At 71.6% G+C, this 23,937-nt stretch overlaps 3 protein-coding genes across 8 annotated transcripts; all 3 read left to right on the top strand.

Annotated features, from left to right (window-relative positions):
* Positions 1-310: 310 nt before the first annotated feature.
* KCNN1 (potassium calcium-activated channel subfamily N member 1) lies at positions 311-7,981 on the top strand. Its single transcript, XM_068920085.1, is given in 9 exon segments — positions 311-438; positions 1,776-2,162; positions 2,246-2,341; positions 2,454-2,872; positions 5,826-5,993; positions 5,995-6,178; positions 6,325-6,452; positions 7,441-7,510; positions 7,620-7,981. Coding segments are annotated over 8 exon segments (1,632 nt in total). The 5' UTR covers positions 311-438; positions 1,776-1,844; the 3' UTR covers positions 7,869-7,981.
* Positions 7,982-10,312: 2,331 nt separating this feature from the next.
* OCEL1 (occludin/ELL domain containing 1) lies at positions 10,313-14,288 on the top strand. Its single transcript, XM_068920168.1, has 6 exons — positions 10,313-10,632; positions 10,745-11,750; positions 11,930-12,099; positions 12,598-12,769; positions 13,481-13,531; positions 13,700-14,288. Exons 1-6 carry the CDS (start codon positions 10,592-10,594, stop codon positions 13,817-13,819), a joined length of 1,560 nt encoding a protein of 519 aa, XP_068776269.1. The 5' UTR covers positions 10,313-10,591; the 3' UTR covers positions 13,820-14,288.
* A 476-nt stretch (positions 14,289-14,764) lies between these two features.
* OCLN (occludin) lies at positions 14,765-23,360 on the top strand. Of its 6 annotated transcripts, none has more exons than XR_011136385.1 (9): positions 14,765-14,875; positions 17,082-17,802; positions 19,086-19,244; positions 21,407-21,570; positions 21,680-21,889; positions 21,960-22,131; positions 22,278-22,319; positions 22,636-23,154; positions 23,224-23,360. XR_011136385.1 is itself a non-coding variant. In XM_068919855.1 (8 exons), exons 2-8 carry the CDS (start codon positions 17,113-17,115, stop codon positions 22,735-22,737), a joined length of 1,539 nt encoding a protein of 512 aa, XP_068775956.1. In that variant the 5' UTR covers positions 14,765-14,875; positions 17,082-17,112; the 3' UTR covers positions 22,738-23,360. The 6 variants fall into 6 exon arrangements, 4 of the variants coding, with proteins under 4 accessions (XP_068775956.1, XP_068775957.1, XP_068775959.1 ...); XR_011136386.1 differs by lacking the exon at positions 14,765-14,875 and adding an exon at positions 14,998-15,151; XM_068919855.1 differs by having other exon boundaries at positions 22,636-23,360.
* Positions 23,361-23,937: the final 577 nt, after the last annotated feature.

Here is a 23,937-nt window from a genome sequence, read left to right as displayed (position 1 = left end):
GGCGCCCCTCCGGCCCTCGCGCCCTGCCCTAGTTTCCCATTATCCAATTGCCTTTGAACAAACAGACATCCGAAAAACACGACTCTCCTTGCTGATTCCCAGCTCACCCCGACGCGGCGTGTCTGGCTGCGGAGGGGGGGGCTCGGCTCGGCTCAGCACCGGCGCTGCCGGCCCCGGCCCTCGCTGCTGCTCGAGGCCCGGCCAAATCGCCCGCGGCGCCACGGGGCTTCGGCCAAGGGGGCTCGGGGCGCCGGGGGCCAGCGAGCTGCCCCGCGCGGCCGCGCTGACGCCGCGTCTCCTCTCGGCCCAGGCACGGAGGGAAGCCCATGGCCCCCGGCCCCCCAGCCGCCCGCAGAGCCCCCGCTGAGCCCTGGCCGTGCAGCCAGCGCCCCTAATGCCCCCCGGGCCCCCCCGGCCTGCAGCCGCCAGCGCCAGCAGGTACGGGGAGTGGGGACGTAACCCACGCCGGGCTGCTGGGGCAGGGGCTGTGCCGGGGCTGTGCTGGGGTGTGCTGGGGGTGTGCCGAGGGTGTGCTGGGGGTGTACGTGGGGGTGTACATGGGGATGTGCTGGGGGTGTGTATTGCGAGGGTAAGGGAGTGCATAGGCTTGTATGGGGGACATATGGGGTGTGATGGAGAGGGCTGAGTGGGGTGTGGAGGGTTGTGATGGAGGGGGTGCGCTGGAGGGGGGTGCGGGTCTGCGATGCGGGAGGATGCAGGGGGTGAGAGGGTTGTGATGGAGGGGGTGCGTTGGAGGGGGGTGTGGGTCTGCGATGCGGGAGGATGCAGGGGGTGAGAGGGTTGTGATGGAGGGGGTGCGCTGGAGGGGGGTGTGGGTCTGCGATGCGGGAGGATGCAGGGGGTGAGAGGGTTGTGATGGAGGGGGTGTAAGGGGGTGTGGAAGGCTGCAATGGGAGGAGGTGTATGGGGGTGTGATGGAGGGAGCAATGGGGGCTGTGCGGGGATGGATGGAGGAGCGTGTGGGGGTGCGGGGGTGCGATGCAGAGCTGTGTGGGTGTGCACGGGGTGATGGCGGGCTGTGCGGGGAGCGCAGGCGGTGCGGCAGAGGGGGGCAAGCAGGACGTACGGGAGGGACAGAGGAGTGCGGGGGGTGTGATGGGGTGTACGGGGTGCAGGGGTGTGATGGGGTGAACAGAGGGGGCGTGATGGGGGGCTGGGATGGGGGGGTGGCGGGGGGGGTGTAACAAGGGTGCAGGGATGCAGGAGGGTGTTGCAGGGGTGTGATGGGGGTGCGCCCGGGGGGGCGGAGCCGGCGCCCCGGGGTGGGCGGGGAGAGGGGCGGGGCGGGGGTGCGTCACGGGGGCGGGGCGGGGCTCCGCCAATGAGGTCCCCCCCCCCGCCGCGCTCCGGTCCCGCCGCCGCGCGCCCCCGGGGCTGAGCCCGAGCCCGAGCCCGAGCCCGGCGGCCCCGGCCCCGGCCCGCCGCCCGCACCGGCAGCCTGGCAGGTACCGGGCACCGGGCAGAACCGCCCCCGCCGCCGGTCCCGGTACCGGCGCGATGCTGCCGGGGGCGGCGATGCTCCCCGGCCGCCGCGGGGGGCAGAGTCGGGTCGGCAGTGGGGTGAGCCCGCCGTGCGCCCCGTAACGGGGGACCCCTGCGCCCGCCCCGCCGGGGCCGCTCCGCCGGCGCGGGGTCCCGGTGCGCGCCGCCCCCTCCCTGCCTCAGTTTCCCCTCCGCGAGGCGCCGGTCCCGGGTGGCAACGCGCGGTGCCGCCGTGCACGGGCCGGGCCCCGACGCCGACGCCTCTCCCGCAGGTCGCTGCCGCCCCGGCGCCGCTGAGCCATGCGGGATCGCGCCCGCCCGGCCCCCGCGCCCCGAGAGCCATGAGCAGCTGCAAGTCCAACGGCGGGGTGGCGCGGCCCCGGGACCCCCACCCGCTGGAGGGCGAGAGCCAGCCGCTGCGGCCCCGCCGGCCCGCCGGCCTCGAGGTGGTGGTGTCCGGCGCGGAGCAGCCCGCGGCCGGCGAGGAGCGCGCGCCGCCGGGAGCGCGGAGGAACCAGAACATCGGCTACAGGCTGGGCCACCGGCGGGCCCTCTTCGAGAAGCGCAAGCGCCTCAGCGACTACGCCCTCATTTTCGGGATGTTCGGCATCGTCGTCATGGTCACGGAGACGGAGCTGTCCTGGGGGGTCTACACCAAGGTAGGGGCCGGGCTGCTGGCGGTGGCGAGAGCGGGCGAGGGGACGCGGGCACGGGGCCTGGGGGTCACCGAGCTTCCTCGCAGGAGTCGTCGTACTCGTTTGCACTGAAATGCCTTATCAGCCTCTCGACCGTCATCCTCCTGGGGCTCATCGTCATGTACCACGCCCGGGAGATCCAGGTGAGCCGCGCGCCCCCGCACAGCCGCGGCCCCCGGGGACCCGCGCCGCGGCCCCCGCGCGCCGGCTGGCTGCGGGCCGCCCGCCCAGCCGGCCCCCCGCTCGCTCCCCCAGCTCTTCATGGTGGATAACGGCGCGGACGACTGGCGGATAGCCATGACCTACGAGCGGATCTTCTTCATCGCCCTGGAGCTGGTCGTCTGCGCCATCCACCCCATCCCGGGCCAGTACCTGTTCACCTGGACGGCGCGCCTGGCCTTCACCTACGCCGCCTCGGTGGCCGACGCCGACGTGGACGTCATCCTCTCCATCCCCATGTTCCTGCGGCTCTACCTGATCGGGCGCGTCATGCTGCTGCACAGCAAGCTCTTCACCGACGCCTCCTCCCGCAGCATCGGCGCCCTCAACAAGATCAACTTCAACACCCGCTTCGTCATGAAGACCCTCATGACCATCTGCCCCGGCACCGTGCTGCTGGTCTTCAGCATCTCCTCCTGGATCATCGCCGCCTGGACGGTCCGCGTGTGCGAGAGGTGCGCGGGCGGGCAGGGCTCTCCCACCTCCCTCGGGGGCTCCTGGGCTCGGGGAGGGCGCGGAGCTGGGCTGCAGCTGAGGATGCACGGGGCAAAGCCCCGGGAGGAGAGAGGAGAAGCCCCTCGGAGGTGCGAAGCGTCCCCCAGCCCTGGCAGCGCCGTCCAGGACCAGCAGAGCCTGTGTCCGGGCAGCCCGGCCCCGGGCGAGCGTCCCCAGCTCCTGCCTGGCCCAGGGCCCTCGTGCCCGGGCTCGGCGGGTGGTGGCCACCACGGGGTTTTGCAGCGCCCAGAGGCGGATGCTGCGGCCGGCTAGGTCCCCGGCAGGGAGGGAGGCCGGCTGCGGGGTCTCCGTTAGCTGGCCCGCGAGCGCTGCTGTCCCATCGTCCCCGCTCTCCCCGGCCCCGTGTCCCTCCCCGTGCACGGCTGTCACGGGTGCCGGGTCCCGAGGGACGCAGCGGCGCCAGGACCCCGGGCCTGCCGGAGGGGCCGGCCCGGGGGGCGTTGGGGGGTCTGGGCGACGGGATGCGGTGCAGAGGGGACGGGGCTTTGCCGGGTGCTCCTCAGCTGCGGCCGGACCCCGCGGCCGGGCTGCGCGTGCCTGCGCTCGTCCCTTCTCGGCCGCTTCTCCTCCGCCCCGGGACCGCTCATTAACTGCTCTTGTTTTCCCTCTCCGACCGCTCTGCTGCTCGCAGGGACAAACTGTGAGTGACCCCAGGAACCGAGAGCCGCATCCTGCACGGGACGTCCCTCCCACCCCAGGCTTGTGCTACCGAGAATTTAGGATTAGCTGCAGCCGGCGGGGCGGGGGGGGGGGCGCGGGGGGCTGCGGTGGCCGCCCGGGCCAGAGCGACGAGGCCGCCGACCTGGAGAGGGGCCGCAGCCCTTTCCCCTTGGAACCTCAGCAGCGGGTTTGGGCCGCCGCGCTCCCTTCGTCGAGGGGGCGGCCGCCGGGCCCCCGGCGCGGGCGGGATCGGAGCCGGTGACACGGGGGTCCCGTGGCAGCGGGGGCGCGGATCCCCTGCGCTGCCCGGGCTCCGTCCCCGCTGGGGCGAGTTGGCCGTGGGTGGCCGGGCGCCCCGGGCCGGGGCTGGGCGCTCTCGCGTCCCGTCCCGATAACGCCAGCGAGGAGCCGGGACGATCCGAGCAGCCGGAAAGGAGCCGCTCGCCGCTTTTTGTTCGTAGAGCGGAGGCTTCGGCTGAAGCGTCTCCAAAGGGCTTTCGCTCGGCTCCGAGCGTTTCCGTCGCTCGGCGTTTCTCCCCTTCAGCGGCGCGATGGGGGCGCGTGGAGGGGTCCCGGGCGGCGGAGGGCAGGGCGCCGGAGGAAGGCGGGAGGCTGCAGGGGCGGGAAGGGGGGCGGCGCGGGGCGCTGCGGCCCCCCGGCCCCCGTGGCGAGTCCCGTGGGGCCGGCTGAGGTTCCAAGCCGAAATCGCCCAGGTTCAGCCCCGGGGGGGGGGGGGGGGCGCGAGCAGGGGAGGGCCGGGCGGAGGGACGCAGCAATCCTAAATTCCTCGCCTCACGCTTGAGTCTGACCCCGGCTTGTTCCCACCCGTCCCTTTCCCTTTTCCTTCCTCTTTCACCCCCGTTTTACACTCCCCCCCCCCCCCCCGCCGCCCGCATGCCCCCGAGCCCTGCCGCCGAGCTTGGCCGCTCCGACCGCCCGGCCCCGCTGCCCCGCGTCCCCCGTCGTGTCGGCCTGTCCCGGCGTCCCCGAGAGCTGCCGCGTCCCGGGGCCGGCAGCAAAGCCGTCTGCGTTCATGGCTGCGGCGCTGGCCACGAAATCTCAAAGCACAGCGTCGCCCGCTCCGGCCCGGCGCGAAGCCGGGCTCTGCCGCGCAGAGGGGCCGGGGCGGCCGCGCCGGGGCCAGGGAGCGGGGCTGTTTCGCGGCTCGGGGTGGGGCGGGGGGTCCGGCCGGGGCGGCGGGCTCTCGCGTGGCGAGGGGCTGCCCTGCTCCGCGCGGCGCCGGGGTCGGGGCCCGGCGCTCCCCACGCTGGCGGCGTGGCTCTCCGCGCCGGCGCGGGAAGCCTCCCGCGTTTTCCCGGCGCAGTGCAACTCGGTGCCGCGCTCTGCGGAGGGGGAGCGGGTCTCGAGGGGGTGACGCGCGTCCTGTGCTTTGAGATCCTTGGGAAAAGCTTCCAGAGGGCTGAGGGTTGCTGTGGTTTCCCTCCAGGCTGGGGGAGGCTTCGTTTCCCTCGGGAGCTGGCAGGGGCTCAGCCCGCCGCGGGAGCAGCTCCCGCACCCTCGCGTCCCCTCTCCGCCGGGCGCTTCGGTCTCTCCGGCTCTGCAGATTTTGGTGGCCCCCGGCCCAGGCGTGGAGCCCTTTCTGGGTGCCTCGAGTGTGTTCGGGGGGCACGTGTCCCACCAGGGTCCATCCAACTGAGCGCCCCCAGCCCTCTTGTTTAGGGGGGCCGTGTCCCTCCCTTGCGGGTTTCCCGGGGCGCTCGGCCGCACGGAGCCGTCCGCGGGCGGCCTCGGGGTCCGGCGTGCCCGCGATGCACCCGGGAGAGCGCGGGGACTCTCCCAGCTGCAGCCACGGAGCGGGAAGTGGGTGATGGGGAAACCGGCTCGTTTCCGACCCGAGCCCTGCAGCCGGTGCTGGCCGAGTTTCGGGAGTGGGGTCTCTCCCCGGGGGCTGCAGTCCCAAAGGGCAGGTTCAAAGCCCCCCCCCACCCATGTGGCTCGGTTGCACGTTGGGCTTCCTCGTACCGGCTCCCCCGGCGGGCGCTGCGTGCAAGGAGCTCTGCAGAGGGGCCCGGACCGTCCCCGCTTCGAAGCACGGCGGGGTCGAAGAGCCGAGCTGCTCTCGCCAGCTGCGAATTTCCCCGCGGGCCCAATACCCAGCACCCGCCTCGCCCGAGACACGGCCCCGTCGGCATCACGATGCGGCGCCGCGGGGGGCGGCGGCGGGGGCCGGGACCGCCGCGGCTGACGGCGGCTGCCTCCGGCCCCGGGCAGGTACCACGACAAGCAGGAGGTGACCAGCAACTTCCTGGGAGCGATGTGGCTGATCTCCATCACCTTCCTCTCCATCGGCTACGGCGACATGGTGCCGCACACCTACTGCGGGAAAGGCGTGTGCCTGCTCACCGGCATCATGGTGAGCGGCCGCGGGCAGCGGGCACGGCGCGGGGGGTTCCCCGCCGCGCGTCTCTCCCCGCGGCAGGAGTTTCCCAGCTGCTGCTTGACCTGCTCCCCAGGGCGCCGGCTGCACGGCTCTCGTCGTCGCGGTGGTGGCCCGAAAGCTAGAGCTCACCAAAGCGGAGAAACACGTGCACAATTTCATGATGGATACGCAGCTAACGAAGCGGGTAAGGGCCCGCCAGCGCGCCCGGGGCCGTCCAGCGCGGCGCCCCCAGCCGCTGTGGCCCCGGGAGGGCGTTCGTCCCGGGCAGGGACGCGGAGGGGCCCCGGGAGCCGCTGCCCGGCTCCTGAGCGGGGACGTCCGTCCTTCCAGGTGAAAAACGCTGCTGCCAACGTACTCAGGGAAACGTGGCTCATCTACAAACACACCAAGCTGGTGAAGAAGATCGACCATGCCAAAGTTCGGAAACACCAGCGTAAGTTCCTCCAAGCCATCCATCAGTAAGTGCCAAACCTTTACCTGCTTCGTACGCGGCGCCCGCCCGCCCGCAGCGCCGCGGGGCAGAGCCGGCCCGACCGCTGGTGCCCGCAGCGTGCCCCCGCGCCGCTGGCCTTCGTAACGACCCGCTTGCGAGCCGATTCCTCCCTTTCCCCCCCGGCTTCAGGGCCGAGACCTTGGCCAAAGCGACACACGCGAGCTATCTCCCTCCCGAGCCCCCGGAAATCCCTCCGGGACTTTGAAACAAGACCAACACGGCCAAACTGCCCGAGTGCCGCCTGCCCCCTCCTGGTGTAGGATTTTTGCATTAGAAAATGTGAAGTTTTCCAAATTGGAGCCTCCGAAAGGAGAACGGGATTTTTTTCTTCCGTTCTGGCTGCTGGTTGGTGCCAGCTCTGCCCGCGGCATCCGGGCTCCCGGCGCCGGGTCCGGGTCCCTCCGGCAGCCCTGCTCCGCCGCGGCCGGGGCGCTTTTCCGGAGAGAGCGGGTCGCAGGGCCGGGGCCGTGCGCGGCCGCGGCGTGACCGAGCCCAAGCGGCGACGCCGAGCCGCGGGCTGCCTGCGGCGCTGGGGGAAAGCCGAAAGCGGCTCGGCTCGGCCTGGCCCAGGGACGGCGGCGGGCGGGCAGGGCGGCCGGGCGCCGGCGGCTCCGGGCGCTCTCCGTGGTGTTATTAAACCTGCTGTTGTGTTTTGTCTCTGTTTTGCCCGATCCCTGCAGAGCTCAGAAGTAAGTCGCCCCGCGGGGCTGCCTGTCTCCTCGCTATGCGTTTCCGTGTGCATGGTCGCGTCCCGGCAAAACGCGGCGGCACCGCCCCGTAGGGGCTCTCCCGGCCGAACCCCGCGCAGGGGGGGCTGCCTCCGGGGATCTGGGAGCCCCCCCGGCCCCGTCGCGAGCCGCGGCCGGCCCGTCGGCACCGCGGCGGCAGGTCCGCGCGCCCGGGGAGGCGCGCGGGGCGCTGCTCACCCGGCCCCGCTGCCTTTCTCTCCGCAGGTTGCGGAGCGTGAAAATGGAGCAGCGGAAACTGCACGACCAGGCGAACACGCTGGTGGATTTGGCCAAGGTGAGCCGTGGCCGGCAGGCGGGCTCGACCCCGCGCCGCGCTCGGCACGGCGGCGGGCGCTTTTGAAGCCCCCCCCCGCCTTTGCCCTGCACCTCCCCGTTCCCGGCAGGCGCAGAGCGTCATGTACGACGTGGTGTCGGAGCTGCAGGAGCGCAACGAGGACCTGGAGAAGCGGCTCCGGGCGCTGGAGAACAAGCTCGACGCGCTGGGGCTCAGCCTGCTGGCGCTGCCGGGGCTGGTGGGCCAGGCCGTGGGGCAGCAGCAGCGGGAGCTGCTCGGCCGCCGGCCGCCCCGGCCCCCCGGGCGCCGCCGCCGCTCCCCCTCCACCGCCCCCCCCACCTCCTCGGACAGCGGGTGACGGGGCAGGGCCGGGCTCCGGCCGCGGCGGCCCCCCCCGGGGCCCCTTTTAATGTCTGGCCATCGTGTGGCTGATCTCAGTAGCTTTGTTCTGTAAAGCCCTGTATAGTTAAACTTCCTGCGTTCACTGTGCTGGCGCGAGGCTGGAGCCCCGCGACGGTGCCCGCGGCCGGGCCAGGGGCCGCCCGCAGCCCCCGCGTCCTCCCGGGGCGCCCCGGGGGCAGCGATGCAGCAGCAGGTCCGGCCGGGGGCCGCCCGCAGCCCCCGCGTCCTCCCGGGGCGCCCTGGGGGCAGCGATGCAGCAGCAGGTCCGGCCGGGGGCCGCCCGCAGCCCCCGCGTCCTCCCGGGGCGCCCCGGGGGCAGCGATGCAGCAGCAGGTCCGGCCGGGGGCCGCCCGCAGCCCCCGCGTCCTCCCGGGGCGCCCCGGGGGCAGCGATGCAGCAGCAGGTCCGGCCGGGGGTCGCCCGCAGCCCCCGCGTCCTCCCGGGGCGCCCCGGGGGCAGCGATGCAGCAGCAGGTCCGGCCGGGGGCCGCCCGCAGCCCCCGCGTCCTCCCGGGGCGCCCCGGGGGCAGCGATGCAGCAGCAGGTCCGGCCGGGGGTTGCCCGCAGCCCCCGCGTCCTCCCGGGGTGCCCCGGGGGCAGCGATGCAGCAGCAGGTCCGGCCGGGGGTCGCCCGCAGCCCCCGCGTCCTCCTGGGGCGCCCCGGGGGCAGCGATGCAGCAGCAGGTCGGGCCGGGGCCGGGGGGGCTGGCTGCAGCCACAGGCTGGGGCGGTGGGAACGGGGGCGGCTGGGGGGGCGCAGGGCAGCCGGGGCTCCCCGCCCTGGCTCAGCAGCGCGGGGGAGACAGAGGGCTTGGGAGAGGCCAGAAAGCCTGAGGTTTTGGGGCAGCCAGGGGGGCTGGGGGCTCTTCCCCCAGGAAGGGGACGGGTGGGGGGAGAGGTGGGGGCCGCGGCGAGGAGCGCCGCTTGCAGAGCGCCGAGTGGAGCGTGCCCCGGTGGTGAGAGCAGGGCCGAGCCCAGGGGTCGAGGGTTTGGGGCTCTGTCCCTGGCTCTGCCACTAAGTGACCTTGGCAAAGTCACGTCACCTCTCTGTGCCTCAGTTTCCCCCATCTGTAAAATGGGGGGTGGGGGTAGGGGTGGGGGCGGGGGGGGGGGCAATGATACTGACCCTTTTAAAGTGCTGTGAGATTCCTGAATGCAATATTTGGCCGATCCTGCCACCAGCGGGGCGGGCGAAGCGGCTCGGCGGGGGCCCCGCGCCACCCCGGGGGCCGGGCTGGGGGGCCGAGGCGCACATTAAAGAAAGCTGAACTGGCTGCGTCGCTCTCTGCTCGCGGCCGTGGGCCCCGTCCCCTGCACGGGGGGGCCGGCGGGACGGGACCTCGCTGGGGCTGGGGGGTCTTTGCAGCTCGTCGCCCTGTGCTGGGCACCCGAGCCCGCTTCCCGCCGGGGGCCGACGGGGCTGCACGCGCGGAGATGCCGCTGCGGGCTTGCAGCCCTGGCTTTGGGGTGGGTTTGGGGGGTCCCATAGCAGTGGCGGATGGGGGCCATTCGCAGGCGGGCATGGGGGAGCTGGGCTCAGCATCCTTGGCTGTGCCAGATCCTGGGGCTGGGATGCACCGGACCGCCGGATGCGCCGGATGGCTGGTGCCCTCTGCCGGCTCCCGGCCCGGCAATGGGCGCCGGGAGGCTCCCAGGCCTGCGGGCTCGGCTCCCGGCGCCCGCGCTGGACCGCTCCGGCAGGGCCAGGACGGGGCCGCCGGAGCCCTGCGACGCCGGGCAGCCAGGACGGGGGACTGGGACGGGGGGCCCGATCCTGCCCACGTGGGGCCCCGCGTGCCCCTTCCCGGCAGCCCGGCCGGCTGAGCCGCACGTTAATATTTAACCGGCCGCGGCTATCGGCGGCAGATAGCGGCCGCCGTGGGACGCCTTCGCACGCCCCGGCGGGCGGGAGGCCAGCGGGGGCTGAGCACAGACCCGCAGCCGCGTCCCGCCATGCCGAGGGCAGGTAACGCCTCCCTCCCGCGCCCCTTCCCAGGGGGCTCGGTGCCGGCTCGCAGCGGGAACCCAAGCCCGGTGCTGGCCCCGTCCGGCGGGTCTGGCCCGGGGCAGGCGGTGGCGGGGTGATGCAGGGCCTGGGGGTGAAGCACTGGGGCTGGTCCCCGTGACGAGAGCCCGGCAGCGCCCTTGGGGCCCTTGGCGGTGGCAGGGCACCGGCGGGGACGGGGACGGGAGAGGGCTGGGACGGCAGCGGGACCCGTCCCCGCCGGGGCTCGTGCGTTCCCGGGCCCCGAGCGCGGGCCGTCCACGGGAAGCGCGTCGGCCGCCGGCGGAGGGGAGGCAGCAGACACGTTTCCAGCCCGCGCGGCGAGTCACCCCCCTCCTGCCACGGGCGCTGGGTGTAATCGCTCCCACCTGCAGCAGAGTGAGGTACGTGTGACGAGCTGCGAGCGGCCTCAGGCAGCCGAGGCGTCCCCCCTCCGCCAGAGCTGCCGCGAGCGGGGACGGGGACGGGTGGCAGCCCCAGGGCAAGGAGGCAGGGGGACGTGCCTGCAGCAGGGACACGTCCCAGGGAGGGGTGACATCCCTGGGGAGCAGGCGGAGCTCGCCGCCGTCCCCACGGCACGGGGCAGCGAGGACGGGGAGGGAAGGCAGCGCGGGGCCGGGCCAGGCTGTGGGGTGACATGCAGGGGGAAACTGAGGCAGGCAAAGAAGGACTGTGATGCTGTGCAAGGGATCGGGGCTGAGCTGCGACTGCAGCCGGTATGTCCAGGCTCGGGGCTGCAGCTGGCCACAACCCCTTCCCCGCAGCCTGGGAGGGGTGGGGGGCCGGCGGGCTCCCGGCCGGGCTCACCCCCTCGCTCCCCCCCTCCAGCTGGGCTCAGCCTGGGCGCGCTGAAGCGGAGCAGCTGCCGGCTGCGCCTGGGGGAGCCCCGTCGCCCGCCGGCCCCCGGGAGCCCGTGGCCCAGTCCGCCGGCGGGACGCAGCTCGCCGGGGCGCTGAGCTCCCGGCCCTCGGCCACCTCCTGCCCTGCCGAAAGCCGCTCGGATTGCCCCGCGTGGAAGAGCTGGCTGCGCCGCTGGAGGTGGGGGTCTGTGCTGCGCCGCCCACCCCAAAGTCCCTTGCTGGAGCATCGTGGGCCGGACCGGCACGGCAGCCCCGGCTGCCCGCAGGGCACCTCCGGCTCCAGCCCCGCTGGCGAGCAGGGGATGGAGGTGGAGATGGAGCAGGGGACGGAGCTGGGGACGGAGACGTCGGTGCCGCGCGGCCGCCCGGCTGCCCTCCTCGCCTCCGCGGGCCGGCTGGAGGCGTACAGCCTCAAGTACGGCTACATGAAGTCCTGGCCTGGGCTGCTCCGGGTGCTGGGGGGGCTGGAGCTGCTTTTCGGAGGGATGGTCTTCGCCTGCGTGTGCGCCTACGTCCAGCGGGACTACCAGTGGTACAACAGCGAGCTGCTGGCCGGCGGGCCCCTGGGCGGCGCGTCCCGCTACGACGGCCCGCTGACGCCCTTCGTGCTGGTGGTGGCCAGCCTGGCCTGGCTGCTCAGCGCCATCCTGCTGGGGCTCGGGGCCACCACCTACTACCGGAGCATCCTCCTCGAGGCGGGCTGGTGGCCCCCGACAGAGGCGGCCCTCAACGCGCTCCTCTTCCTGCTGTACCTGGCGGCGGCGGCGGCGTACATCAACACCGTCACCCTCGGGGGGCTGTGCTACTCCCCCCTGGCCGGCGGCCCCCTCCTCGGTGTTTTCTGCCGCGTGGCCGGGGGCCAGGCGGCCGCCCTCGTCTTCCTCTTCATCACCGCGCTGCTCTACCTGGTCGGCAGCCTCGTCTGCCTCAAGATGTGGCGGCACGAGAGGGCCCGGAGGCACCGGGACGCCCCGGTGAGTCCGCCCGGGGCTGGGGGCGGCGGGGAGCGGGGCGATGAGCGGGGCCCCCCCGTGCCCCAAGGCAAGGGGCAGCCCCCGGGCCCCGCCGGAGCCGCTAGCCGAGCAGCAGTAGCTGCAGCGTCCGGCCGCCGCCGGGCCGCTCGGCCTCACGCCGCCTCCTTTGCGCCTTGAAGCCCGCGCCAACCCCGCCGGCCGCCCGGGCCAAGCACATCGTCTTCGAGGACGAGACGGGGCCCCCCGGGAGGGTCACCAAGACGCTCGCCTTCTCCGAGGAGGGGGAGAAGCTGGAGGCCTTGAACTGCTCCGTCGCCCCCCGGCCACGCGCGGTCCCGGACTACGTGCTGTAAGTGACTCCCGCCTGCTCCCGCGCCGGCGGGTCCCGCGCGAGGGCACCCGAGGGGCCACGAAAGAGCCCGCTGGGGGGCTGCCGCTCTGCCCGGTGCCTGGGCACGGCGGGGAGCACGGCGAGGGAGCCGCTGGGGCCGGCCTCGACGCTGCAGTTTGCTCCACGTGGGAATTAGCCCTTGCTCCCCACTCAGGACTCGGCGTCCCAGGTGTGGGCAGCCGCTGCCTGTGCGCGGGAGCCCGCGCAGAGCCCCGGCCACCGGCTGAGGTGTCCCCGGGGCTCCTGCAACATCCCAAGGCCGCGCTGCCCGGTGGCAGGTGCCGGGGGGGCACTGCAGGGCGGGGGTGGACCGTGAGCACCCCTCATCTGCTGCTGCACGGGTGCCCAGTGTCCCTCCTCTCTGCCCAGGGACCTGTCCCAGCCCTGCGGCTCTCCCTCCCTCCCTCCCTCCCTCCCCTTTCCACGCACTGACTCTCATATCCCTGGGCCGGGCAGAAAGTACCCGGCGATCCAGAGCCCCCGGGAGAGGGAGCAGTACAAGGCTGTCTTCTGCGACCAGTACGCGGAGTACAAGGAGCTGCACAGCGAGGTCTGCGCCGCGCTGCAGAAGTTCGGGGAGCTGGACGTGATGATGTGCCAGCTGCCCTGGCACGCGCCGAGCAGGAAGGTGAGTCCCTCGGCGGGCCAGGCTGCGCATGCAACGCTTCTTGCAAGTGGCATTACGTGGAATGAGTTGGCAGGTCTCAGCGGGATCTTGTCCAGGTGCAGGCACCATGCAGGAGAGGGGTGTCTGCTAAGCCCTGCAAAGGAGCAGGGAGCAAGGCCTGGGCCAGGCTCTGCCCATGGTCCGAGCTGGCTGGACCCATCAAAGGGCTCCGAGCAGGAACAACAGACGGAGCCACAACCGCCCTGCCAGGAAGCTTGGTCCCAGCGGGACCCGCTGAGACCTGGGTTCCTCCCGGGTCTTGGGGTAGAAACATCCCCTGTCGGCCCCCTTGGGCTCCTGTGCCGTCCCGGGGATGCCCGGCTCAGGGAGGAAGGGAGCACGACCTGGGGCCGCTGCTGGCCGCGCGAGCGTGGGCAAGGCCAGGCCGGGCCGGGGAAGGGGGTCAGGGCTGCGTCCAGGTGGGGAAGACCAGGGAGGTGCGGGACGCCGTGACCCAGGCTCCCGCGGCTAAAGCACAGGCCTTCGCCTTGCTCGAAAGGCATCGAGCCTTTCTCGGCCAGGCCCGCAGCAAGACGTAACCTTGCCGGACGCAGCTGGGAAGGCTGGTCGCCTCACAGCAGTGCGCAGAGCCCCATCCCGGGCTCGTTAGCTGTGATTGCCTCATTAGGGTCATCATCCAGAGCTTCTCAGGTGGTGCTTTGTGCCCTGCAGGAACAGCGCAGGGTGGTCCGTGTCTGGTGCGAGTACGTGAAGAAGAAGAGGGTGAGTAAGGGCTGGCATCCGGCTTTCCCACGGTTGGAATTGACCCCACATCGGGGAGCCCAGGACCCCTGATGTTGCTTCTCTCCTTCCTCCCAATGGTTTGGGGACCGAGGGGACCTGTGGGATCCCAGCCCCGTTGCTGACGGCCCCACTCTCTCCGGCCGGCAGGACTCAGCCTTCCTGGAGAAGCAGGAGCGCTGCGACTACCTGAAGAAGAAGCTAGTGCACATCAAGTCCCAGATTCGGGAGTATGACCGCACTGCCCCCAAGGGCTCCGTCTACTTCTGAGCCTGCGGGTGGGCTGCCCCGGCGCTGGTGCGCTCTAGCCTTGGCCCCGCGAAGCAGGCCTCCAGGGACGCGGGTTGCGGTGTGGCTCTGCCGGTGCTCCCGGCACCCCTGAGCCTGCTCATTGCACCCTGTCGGGAGTCGGTGCTGGGGGACAGAGGTGCCCGGGGTGCAGCCGGTGCCCACCAGGCCGGGGCTCCCTCCCGGGCCTGGCCGCGAGCATTGGGAGCAACCCACAGGCTTGTGTGTGGGAGAGCAGAACCCGTGGGTGCCTTGGGCTAATTTTGGAGTGCTGCAGCCGGTTCCCGTGCCCCGGGGAGCCTGGGTGCGCGTGCTTGCATGCGTGGTGGCTTTGCGGGGCACACCACCGCAGCGGTGGGCGCATCTCCACCTTGCAGCCAGCTTTGGGTCAGTGGGTGCAGCTATAGAATGAGCCAGAACTGTTTTTAATAAAATATGGTGATTTTTTAGGGAGGGTTAATGTGTACATGGGATGCTCCTGGTCCCCTCCCTGTCCCTGGTCATCACCCAGGAAAATGGCTGAAGCCAGGATGGGGACTGAGCCCTGGCCGCTTGCCTGTTCCTTGCTGATTCCCGGTACCAACAGGAGCCCCGCACCGCTGCTCCAGGGTGCCCTGACGGGGCGAGGGGAGGAAAGCAGAGCTGCAGCCCCTGCCCCTCCGGGGTCCCCCCACCACCATGAGAGAGGCTGGGGGGATCCCAGCTGGGAGTTGTGCCCCCCCTCCAACAAGTCCCCTCTTCTTAAAGTGAGGAAACTGCTGTTCATTGAAATAAATATGCGGCGGGGCCGGGAGGGAGCAGCCGGGGCTGCCCGTGGGGCCGCAGTGCCTGCCCTGCACAGCGCGGGGGGCTGACGGCTGAGAACCGACAAGCTCATCACCGGCGAGGGCCGGGCGGCAGGAGCGGCCCGGCCCCCGGGGCTCCCCCCGGAGGCGGAAGCCGGGGCCGAGCCCGGGGCCGGTTTCCCTGCAGCGCCCGAGCACGGCGGTGTCACTAATCCCGGCTGCCATTTTAAGGTGAACAAAGAGGCGGAGGCAGGTAGGTGGCTCCGGGGCGGCCGGTCGGCGGGGAGCCCGGGAAGGGAGGGCGCACCGGGGGCGGCCCGCCGGCACCGCCGTTCCCACGGCCCCGGGGGCGCACCGCCGTTCCCACGGCCCCGGGGGCGGCAGCGGCAGCGCCGGGCCCGGGCTGCCCGAGCCCCAGCCCCGGGAGCGGCAGGTGGAAAGCGAGCGGAGGCGGCGCCGGGAGCGGGGCGGCCCCGCGCTGCCGCCGGACTTTGCGCCGCGGCAGCGGGTCGCGGCTCCGCCGGGCCAGGTGAGCGCGGCAGCGCCGGGTTGGGTTGGGGGCAGCCGGCGTCGCCCTGCCCCGGGTCCCTCCGGTGCTCACCGGGCGGTGCCGCGCTGCGGACGGGAAAGGCGGCTCGGGGGGGGCCCCGTGCGGTCGCCCGCACTCGGGTTGCGGCACCGGGACGCCGGCGACGCGGAGCGCGGCCCGGGAAGGGGCGGCGAGGCTGCCGCGCCGCCCGCCTTGCTGCCGTGGGTGAGCCCCCGCGGGCCCGTCCGGGAGTACGTGCAGGGCGCGGGGAGGTGGGGCAGATCGCGGCAGCTTTGGCTTTGGTTATCTGGGGTTTTAATCGGTTTGGAGCGGCGGCTTTGGCAGCCGGAGCGCCCTCGACTCGGGAAGGTATTTTGGATTTGCAGGGCGAGTCCAAGAACAGGTCGGGCGCTGGGAGGTGGAGGTGAATTTGCAGCCCCCTCGCTGAGCTGGGGCTGCCATGAGGTCTCGTCCTCCTCAGCCCTTTCCGAGACCCCTTGGAGGTACCTCGGAGACCACAGCTGAAACCGCTCAGCCTGGTGACCCGCCGCGGCTCCAGCTTAAGGAATAACAAACAACGTCCCCTCCCTGGCCGCTTCCCTGCGGGACCCTACCCGGCCGGGGGCATGACGCAGCCGGGTGCTGCTGTGCCGGGGCCCCGCCGCCGTCCCTGCCTCCGCGGGTGCCGGAGGACGGATAGGTTTTCCCACGGAGGGGTTCAGGTTTCTGCTGTGCTAAGCCCTTGCCTGCTCCCCACTTTTCAGCTGGGGCGGCTTCTCCTGATTTAGGTCCAGCTGGCCCTGAGAGCTGGTGCGAGTCCTGGGAGGGACGGGGTGCAGCAGGGGGTCCTCGTCCGCGGGGCTGCGGGAAGCCCCTGCTCCGGGCCCCCTCCCGGGCGGGTGCAACGGGCTCTCCTGGTGCCTGTAGGTGCTCTCAGGGCTGCTGGCTGCCCAGAGGTTTTTGCCTAGGGACAAATACTGAACTCCTGAGTTTTTGCCTTTGTTTGGTGCAGAAATGGAGAAGGGCGGCTTTGTGCCATCCAGGAGGAGGTGGAGCAGGGCTGGGAGCTCCCTTGGGCATGGCCCGAGCCTGCGGTGAGGGGCTCTGTGTTCCTAAATGAGCTTTTTTTGTCCTGAAATTTCTCCCTGGCTCTACAAAACTTCCCAGCAATGATTTGGCTAAAACTGAGCTTACAAAACAACTGGTAGTTTGGAGGTGTCGTTTTGCGTAAGTGTGCCCGGCCAGCCATGCGGCAGAGAGCGGGAGCGACCGGGGCTTCTGGGCCGGGCGCTGGCGGCAGGAGTACGGCTCTGGCCGCGGAGCGGGCTGCCCCCGGCCCGCCGGCGCCGCTGGGTTTTGGAGCTGCTCTCCAAGGGTGCCAGCGAGGAAATACGTCACCCCCTCCTTCCGTCTCCCTTAGTTTGCCGCTTTTCCTTGCGGTGTTGATAATATCACTTTATTATTATTATTCCAGATAGATCTGCTTACTGATAAACCCCGTGGGTTAACCCTAGCCGGGGGTAAGAGGTTTTCCTGTTTTAATTAGAATTTAAACAATCTGATTCAGTGTCCCGGAGCCGCGTGGCCGGCCAGGGCGCAGCTCGGCTCGGGTGGCGGCTGGCCCAGCGCGAGCGTCCGTGCGGTCTCGGGACTGCGGGAGGCCTCGCGGGCAGGGCTGGGCGCGAAGCGAGCTGGCAGCTCCGCTGGGCGACGCTTGGTGAGTCACTCCCCTCCCCGTGCCTCGGTTTCCCCATTAGCGGCGGTGGCTGTCGTGGCAGGGCGTTAGGTAGGAGCAGTTTGCTGTTTACGGTGACGCTGGGCGGGCGACGGGGCGCCAAAGTCCCCTCCGGGGAAGCGGAGAGGCGGGAACCTCGCGCCCGGGACCACCGCGCCACGGTTATTTCCCACGCTCTGTCCCTCTCTCCCCCAGGCTCTCCGCTGCTGCCGGACCCTCCTGCCCCATGTTCAGCAAGAAGCCCTACGACGGCCCCCCGACGGGCTACGGCCCCCCCGGGGGTGACTACGGCTACAGCGTCCGCTCGCCCCCACCGGGCTCCTACTACATCGAGGACGTGCCCCAGCACTTCTACAAGTGGACCTCGCCTCCCGGCGTGGTGAGGATCCTGGAGGCCGTCGTCATCCTGCTCTGCATCACCATCTTCGCCTGCGTGGCCTCCACCCTGGCCTGGGAGTACGGCCTCGGCTACGGCGGGCTTTACGGCAACGGCCTGGGCGGCTACTTGGGCGGCGGCGGCTACTACGGCAGCGGGCTGGGCTATGGCTACGGCTCCAGCTACGGTTACGGGGGCTACTACGGCGGCGTGACCAACCCGCGGGCGGCCAACGGCTTCATGATCGCCATGTCCGTGCTCTGCTTCCTGGCCCAGCTGGGGCTCTTCGTGGCCAGCGTGAGCAAGGCGAGCAGCTCGCGCTCCCGCCGCTTCTACCTGGTGGTGATCGTGGTCTGCGCCGTGCTGGCCTTCGTCATGCTCATCGCCTCCATCGTCTACATCATGGGCGTCAACCCCCAGGCGCAGATGACCGGCAGCTACTACTACAGCCCCTTGCTGACCATGTGCAACCAGGTGTACAACAGTGGCGCCTACCCGAACCAGTACATATACCACTACTGCACCGTCGACCCCCAGGAGGTGAGCGTGCCCGCGGCACCGCCGAAACCCACCCGCTCGGGGGGCCAAAGGGCAGCGCAGACGCCCCGTTTCGGTTAAAACGTGATGCTGATGGAAGGCGGCGTTTCTCCTGGCGCCTGGGCACGGCAGGGAGGGCGCTGGGGACTGCGCGGTCCGCCCGCGGCACGGCGGCGGCCCCAGCCAGCTGGGGCTCCTGCTCCGTCTCCGATGTTTCCGGCGATGTGAGCCGCTGCGAGGGGCGGATGGAGCCCGTGCAAGGAGCGGCGGCGCGGCCGGGGCCGAGCCGCCGGAGGGCGAGAGGAGGCCGCGCCGCCGGGGAGTTTCTGGGAGGGGACGGGCTCCAGGCAGACGCTGGTATCTGGTACTTTGGTCTCTCTGGTTGTAAAAGCGTTTGAACCATCCTGCCGTGGCGGCAGGGGGAGGACTGGGATAGAGATGAGCCGTGCTCGGTGGTGTGGGGTCAGTGCCGGGATGGGTGCTGGCTCAGGGTGCCGGGCGCCGGCTCTCCCAAATCGCCGTGAGCGCAGGGTTCCCCCGCTCGGCTGTGCCCGCTGGCGCTGCCGGCAAAGCCCCCGGCGGGCCGGCTCGGTAGGTCGGCGGGGAAGAAGTCGGTGACCTGCTGCAAAACAAGGTCTGCCAGCCCCAGTTTCGGCTGGGGATCCTGCGCGGCGCCGGGGGTGGGACCGGCGCTGCCGGTTCCCGGCCGGCTGGGCTGGCCGTGCCGCATTCCTGCGCCCTGGGAGCAGCCCGAGCGGGGGGAGCCGCGGGCACCCGCCTGCTCCTGCTGGATGCAAAGGCCGAGTGTGGCCTAATCCATCCTCAGCTGTCCCAAATTTTGGCACAGCTGCAGAGACCTGGCTGGTGGGAATCCCGGCGCGATTGCACGCCTGCTCCCGAGCCAGGCTGCCGGGCGGAGAGCGGGTGACCTGTGCCGCTCGGCTGCAGCCCGGCTCCGCGGCGTGCGAGCCGTCCCGCTGCCCCCGTTCGCCCCTCGGCGAAGCTGGATGGTGTCAGATCCCTGCTGCTCCCCGAGGCCCAAACTCGCCCTGTCCCTGCGAGATGATCAAAACTGCTCTCGTTGCTTGAGCTGGTCCCGAATCGCTGACGAGCTTCATCCTCCCGCGCCGTCCCCGCTGCGGGGAGCTGCGTCGCTCAGGGGTCTGAGCTCGGCGCCGTTTGGGAGGGTGGGATAACCGGATCGCCCACCCTGCCGGCACAGCGACCGCTCGGAGCGCAGCGGGACCCCCGGCCCGTCACAGCCTCCCTCCCTCCCTCCCCTCCAGGCCGTGGCGATCGTCTGCGGGTTCCTCATCGTCATTTTGCTCTGCCTCATCTGCTTCTTCGCTCACAAGACGCGGAGCAAGATCTGGAAGTACGGGAAGCCGAACATCTACTGGGACAAGGTGCCGGTGGTGCAGGAGGGCCCCAACGTGGAGGAGTGGGTGAGTGGGAGCGCGGCGCGGGCCAGGGCTGCGATGGGCACCGGGGGCTGCGGAGCTGCGGCGGGGGGGGGGGGGTCTCGCGCCGCCTCCGCCCGAGCATCCTGCCCGCGTTAGCGGTGCGGCCGGTCTGCGAGCTGTGCCGGGGAGCGGAGGGGACATCCCGGAGCTCTTCCCCGGGGCTCGGTGGGTTTTGGGCAGGTGGAAAGCGCAGCCGGGCGCCGCTCGCCGGCGTGTTTGCGCACCCCGGCACCCTGCAGCAGGGAGTTCCCGGGTGCAGCGTTATCGCCGGCGGTGCGAGCCTGTGCATGGGCCCGGGAGGTACCTCCCGGTGCCTATTTTTAAGCCCTGTGCTTTTTTTCCACCTGCTGTTGTTCCCCTTTGCCGGGCCGTGATTAACCGGGTGCGGGGCTGGGCGAGCCGATCTCGACCTCCCTGAAAGACAAACAGGGTCGAGGCCGGATCAGATGGGCCCGGCGCCCGGAGCGCGTGGCGCCGAGGCTCTGGGCGCGCTCCCCTTTGTGCGCCCGGCTCTCGGCATCGTTTGCCCTGGATACAACTCGGTTTCGGTCTCGCCAATGATTAACTCGGCTCCGAGGGACGCAGCGCGGTGGCATGCCGCCGAGCCGCGGCGGAGAAATGCGGGGCCGCCGGGAGGGCAGGCGCTTTGCAGGGGCCGAGCCAGCGCGCGTCGGGGTTCGAACGGCTGCCGGCGCAAGCGGGTTGTGGCTGGGAGCGCGGCGCGGGGCACCAGGAGGGTCCGGGAGCGTGGCCTGGGGCTGCATCGCCCTCCCTGGCCCCTCCTCATCCTCGTGCCCGTCCCAGTGAGGCCGGGGCAGCCTGGCCAGGCGCCTCGCTGCGTGGGGGTGCCGGGGCCGTGCCAGGGAAACGGGCTTTCCTCCGCCAAGGGGAGAGGAGGGGGAATAGTAATTTGTCTTAAACGTTTGGTGCGGGCCTGGGGTCAGGCAGGGCACTTGGTTCTGAACCCCGGAAAGCTCAGATCTGATCTGCGTGCCTGCGTACGCGCCTCTCCGTGGCCGCAGATACAATATTTATTTTTCATTCTGCAAAAATACCTTTGTTCTGCTTTATTTATTTGTGTTTAAATGTCCCTCCCTTGCAAAGCATTTCCTGGCTGCCCGCTGGGCCAGTCTGACCAAAGGGCAGGCGCGGGACCCCGGACGCCTGGGTTCCTCCTAGCCCCTCACCTGCCCACTGCGGGGTCCCCCCCCCCCAGCTCCCCTGCCCGGCCAGGACGCTGCCGGCGTGCGAAACCGCCCCGGGACGTCTTGTTCCCTGTTTATGGTCTGGACCGAGATAAACAGGCGACCTTCGAGAGGGCGTGCGCCGCCGTCCCCGCGTGCCTCTCCCGCCGCGGCCGCCCCGCCGGGGGGGGGAGCGCCGGAGCGGCCGCTGGCGGCCGACCCCCCATTAATGGGATCTTCGTTAGCGGGGGACAGCGCGAGAGGAAGCGGCGCCGGCAGCTGCCGTCCCCAGGGCTGCCGCTCCGTGCCGGGCTGGGACCAGCTTCCGGCACAAACAACCGCCAAGGCCAGGAAGGAAGGGGAGGGATGGACGCCGGCCCGGCCCGGCCCACATCCTCCGGGAGAAGCCCCGGCAGCGCCTCCGGCCCCGGCGCTGCGGGGGGTGACGGATGCTCGGAGCAGGGCGACGGGCAGCGGATGCTCGGAGCGGGGCGCGGGCGGCCGTGCGCAGCCGGGAGGCGATCGCCGCCGGGGCGAGGGTGCACGGCTGCTGCTCCCGCGCTCAGAAAAAGTGTGTGTAGGGGGGTTTCTTGCCCTGAGGCCCAAAGCCGGGGGTCAGAACCACCCCCCCCCCCCGTCCCGAGCCCCAGCTTGGTGGCCGTTTGCGCCAGGTTTCCCAAGGGAAGCCGCCGCCGCTGTGGCTCTGCGCGGGTCGGCATCGCCCGGTGCTGCCCGGCTTCGTGCAGCTGGGATGGAGCCGCGCTCTCTGCGGGGCCCCGTGGGTGCCTTGGCCCTTCTCTGGGGTGCATCCCCCTGCCGCCCTCCTCCTCCAAAAAAGCCGATCTCCCTTGGGACCCCCTGTTCTCCCGCAGCCGCGGGGCACCCACCGGTGCTGGGCTCCGGGCAGGATTGCGGCAGCTGCCCGGCGTGCCTAGCTGAGCGCACCCCGCTGCCCGCCAGGTGAAGAACGTGGCGGACGGGGCCAGCGTGCAGGACGAGACGGCCACGCTGGCTTACTCGGAGAAGCCGACGAGCCCCATCAACGCGCCGCCCTACAGCGCCCCGTCCTACAGCTACCCGCCGCAGAACGGCTACTGCCCCCCCGAGAGCTACGCCAGCCGCGGGTGAGTCCGGCAGGAGGAGGGTCGCGGCGGGACGGGGACGAGGGTCGGGGTGGGACCCCCGGGCGGGGAGCTGGCGGGGGCTGACGTCCCCACCGCCCTCCCCGCTCAGCTCCCTGGTGCCGGCGGCCGGCGACCAGCCCGACCGGGCGCTGAGCGCCAGCCCGGCGGAGGAGAAGGGCAAGGAGCAGCCCAGCAAGCCGGCGGCCCGCCGCGGCCGGCGGAGGCGGCGCAACCCCGAGCTCGACGAGTCGCAGTACGAGACCGACTACACCACGGCCGTGGAGTCCGGCGACGAGCGCGACCGGGACCAGTGGGCCAGGTAAGGGGAAGGGGGGGGCCGAGCCGGGGCCGGTGCCCGGCGCCGCCAGCCCCTAACGCTGCCCCCGCAGCCTCTACCCCCCCATCGCCTCGGACGGCACCCGCCAGAAGTACAAGCAGGAGTTCGACACCGACCTCAAGCGCTACAAGCGGCTCTGCGCGGAGATGGACAGCGTCAACGACCGCCTCAACCAGCTCAGCAAGCAGCTGGACGGCCTCGCCGAGGACAGTCCCCAGTACCAGGTGGGCTCGGCCGGGGACCCCGCGGGGCCGCCCGAAGCCCCTGGGGCAGCACGGTGGGGGGGTGCGAGCCCCCAGGCTCTCCCCGTCCGTGGGGGAGCGACGGTGCCGGCTGCTTGTAACCTCTCTCCCGCCGCCGCCTCTCGCAGGACGCCGCCGAGGAGTACAACAGGCTGAAAGACTCGAAGCGGGTGAGTGTGCGGCGCCGGGCTGCTCTCGGTTTCCGCGTCCCCTCCGCACCGCGTTTGCGTGGCAAGCGGGGCTTTGGGCAGCTCGGGTGCAGCCCACCCGCATGTCCTCGCTGGCGAGCGCCAGCTCCCCGGGGCGTTGCAGGAGATGCCGACGTCGGCCGGCTCGCGGCGGGTGCCGTGCTCCCTCTCCCGTTCCCGTCCCCATCCCGGCTGCTCCCGGCTCGGGTTGGGCCGCGGCCCGCAGCGTAGCGGCGCCGGGGGCTATCGCGCCCGGGCGGCACCGCGGGGTGACGTCCGCCCTGCCGCTGTGTCGCAGAGCCCCGATTACCAGGCCAAGAAGGCGGAGAGCAAAGCGCTGCGCAACAAGCTCTTCCACATCAAGCGCATGGTGAGCGACTACGACAAGACGCGCGGGTAGCCCGCGGCGCGGAGGGGACGGCGCCCCGGCCCTGGCAGAGACTCTGTGCGTTTTGCACCTTTTTTTTGTTTGTTTGTTTTTTTGTTTTTTTAAAAAAAAGCAACCCTGCGATGTTGGTGCCAACCCTCCCCTGGCCGGGGCGGCGGGGGCTCGGCGCCGGCAGCGCGGTGCTGCCCTCGGCTCCCGCCTCGTCCCGCTCCCCGTCCCTCTCGCTGTGAATAGCCGCCGTGTGCCTTAGCTCTTTGCGAGCCGGGGCCCCGGGTCGTCCTCCCCCGAGCTGTAAACGCGTGAACACGCTGGCGCAGGGCCCTCGGGCGCTGCCCGGTGCATGGCGGGCCGTGCACCCGGCACCGGTGCAACGGGCCGCGGGTGCAGCCGGTGCCCGCGGAGGGCTGCGACGTGGCCGAGGCGCCGAGGGCCGGCCGCGCCGGGGGGCAGCCAGCGAGCCGCGCGGCCGTGCCGGAGCCCGGGGAGGCACCGCTGCAGCCCCCCGGCCCGGGGTTGGGGCTGGCGCGGCCCTTTCGGGGCAGGTTTCCTTGCCAGGGGTGAAACGTTGTAAGCGGCCGCCTGGAGCTGGGTAATGGTTCTTTTTGTAAGAAATAAACTGTATCTATTGATTTTAATTTTGTGCTGAAGCCGGAGGGGTTGGGCTGGGCAGGCTGGCGCTGCCGGGGCGCGCTGGGGCGAGGGGAGGAAGGCGCTGGCGGTTGATGTGCGCCAGCGTGGGTCACGCTGGTGTCCTCGGGCCGCCGGCGGCGGGTCGCAGCCTCGAGCCCCGGGAGCGTGGGGCCGAGCCGGGGCTGCAGCGGGGCCGAGCCGGTTTGCAGCAGAGCCAGCTAATAAGCATTGCAGAAACTTCATCCCCAGATGCTCCTGAAGCTGTGTGCCCCCCCCCCCCTCCCCGGGTGTGAACTGAAGCATGAACTGCACTGAGGTTTAATCATCAATCTTGGAGAAGTTCACCAAGAAAACTAAAGGGGAAAGCTGCAGGGCCCTGCTGTGCTCCCAGCCGCGGGCCGGGAAAGGCGTGCGGCGCCCGGCTCCTCCGTGCAACGGGGGCAGGATTGCACCAGGGCTCCCGCCCGCGGGCAGTGGGTGCAGGATTGCACCCCTGCTTTGCCCCGCGGCAGCCCCGGCCGGGCAGGCTGCAGGGCCGCGGCGGCCGGCGGCGCTCGGCAGTGGTGGCCGTGCCCGCTAGAG

The sequence above is a fragment of the Struthio camelus genome, chromosome 26 (assembly GCF_040807025.1).
Source record: "Struthio camelus isolate bStrCam1 chromosome 26, bStrCam1.hap1, whole genome shotgun sequence".
Taxonomy (NCBI): domain Eukaryota; kingdom Metazoa; phylum Chordata; class Aves; order Struthioniformes; family Struthionidae; genus Struthio; species Struthio camelus.
This window is presented reverse-complemented; position numbering and strand designations above follow the sequence as displayed.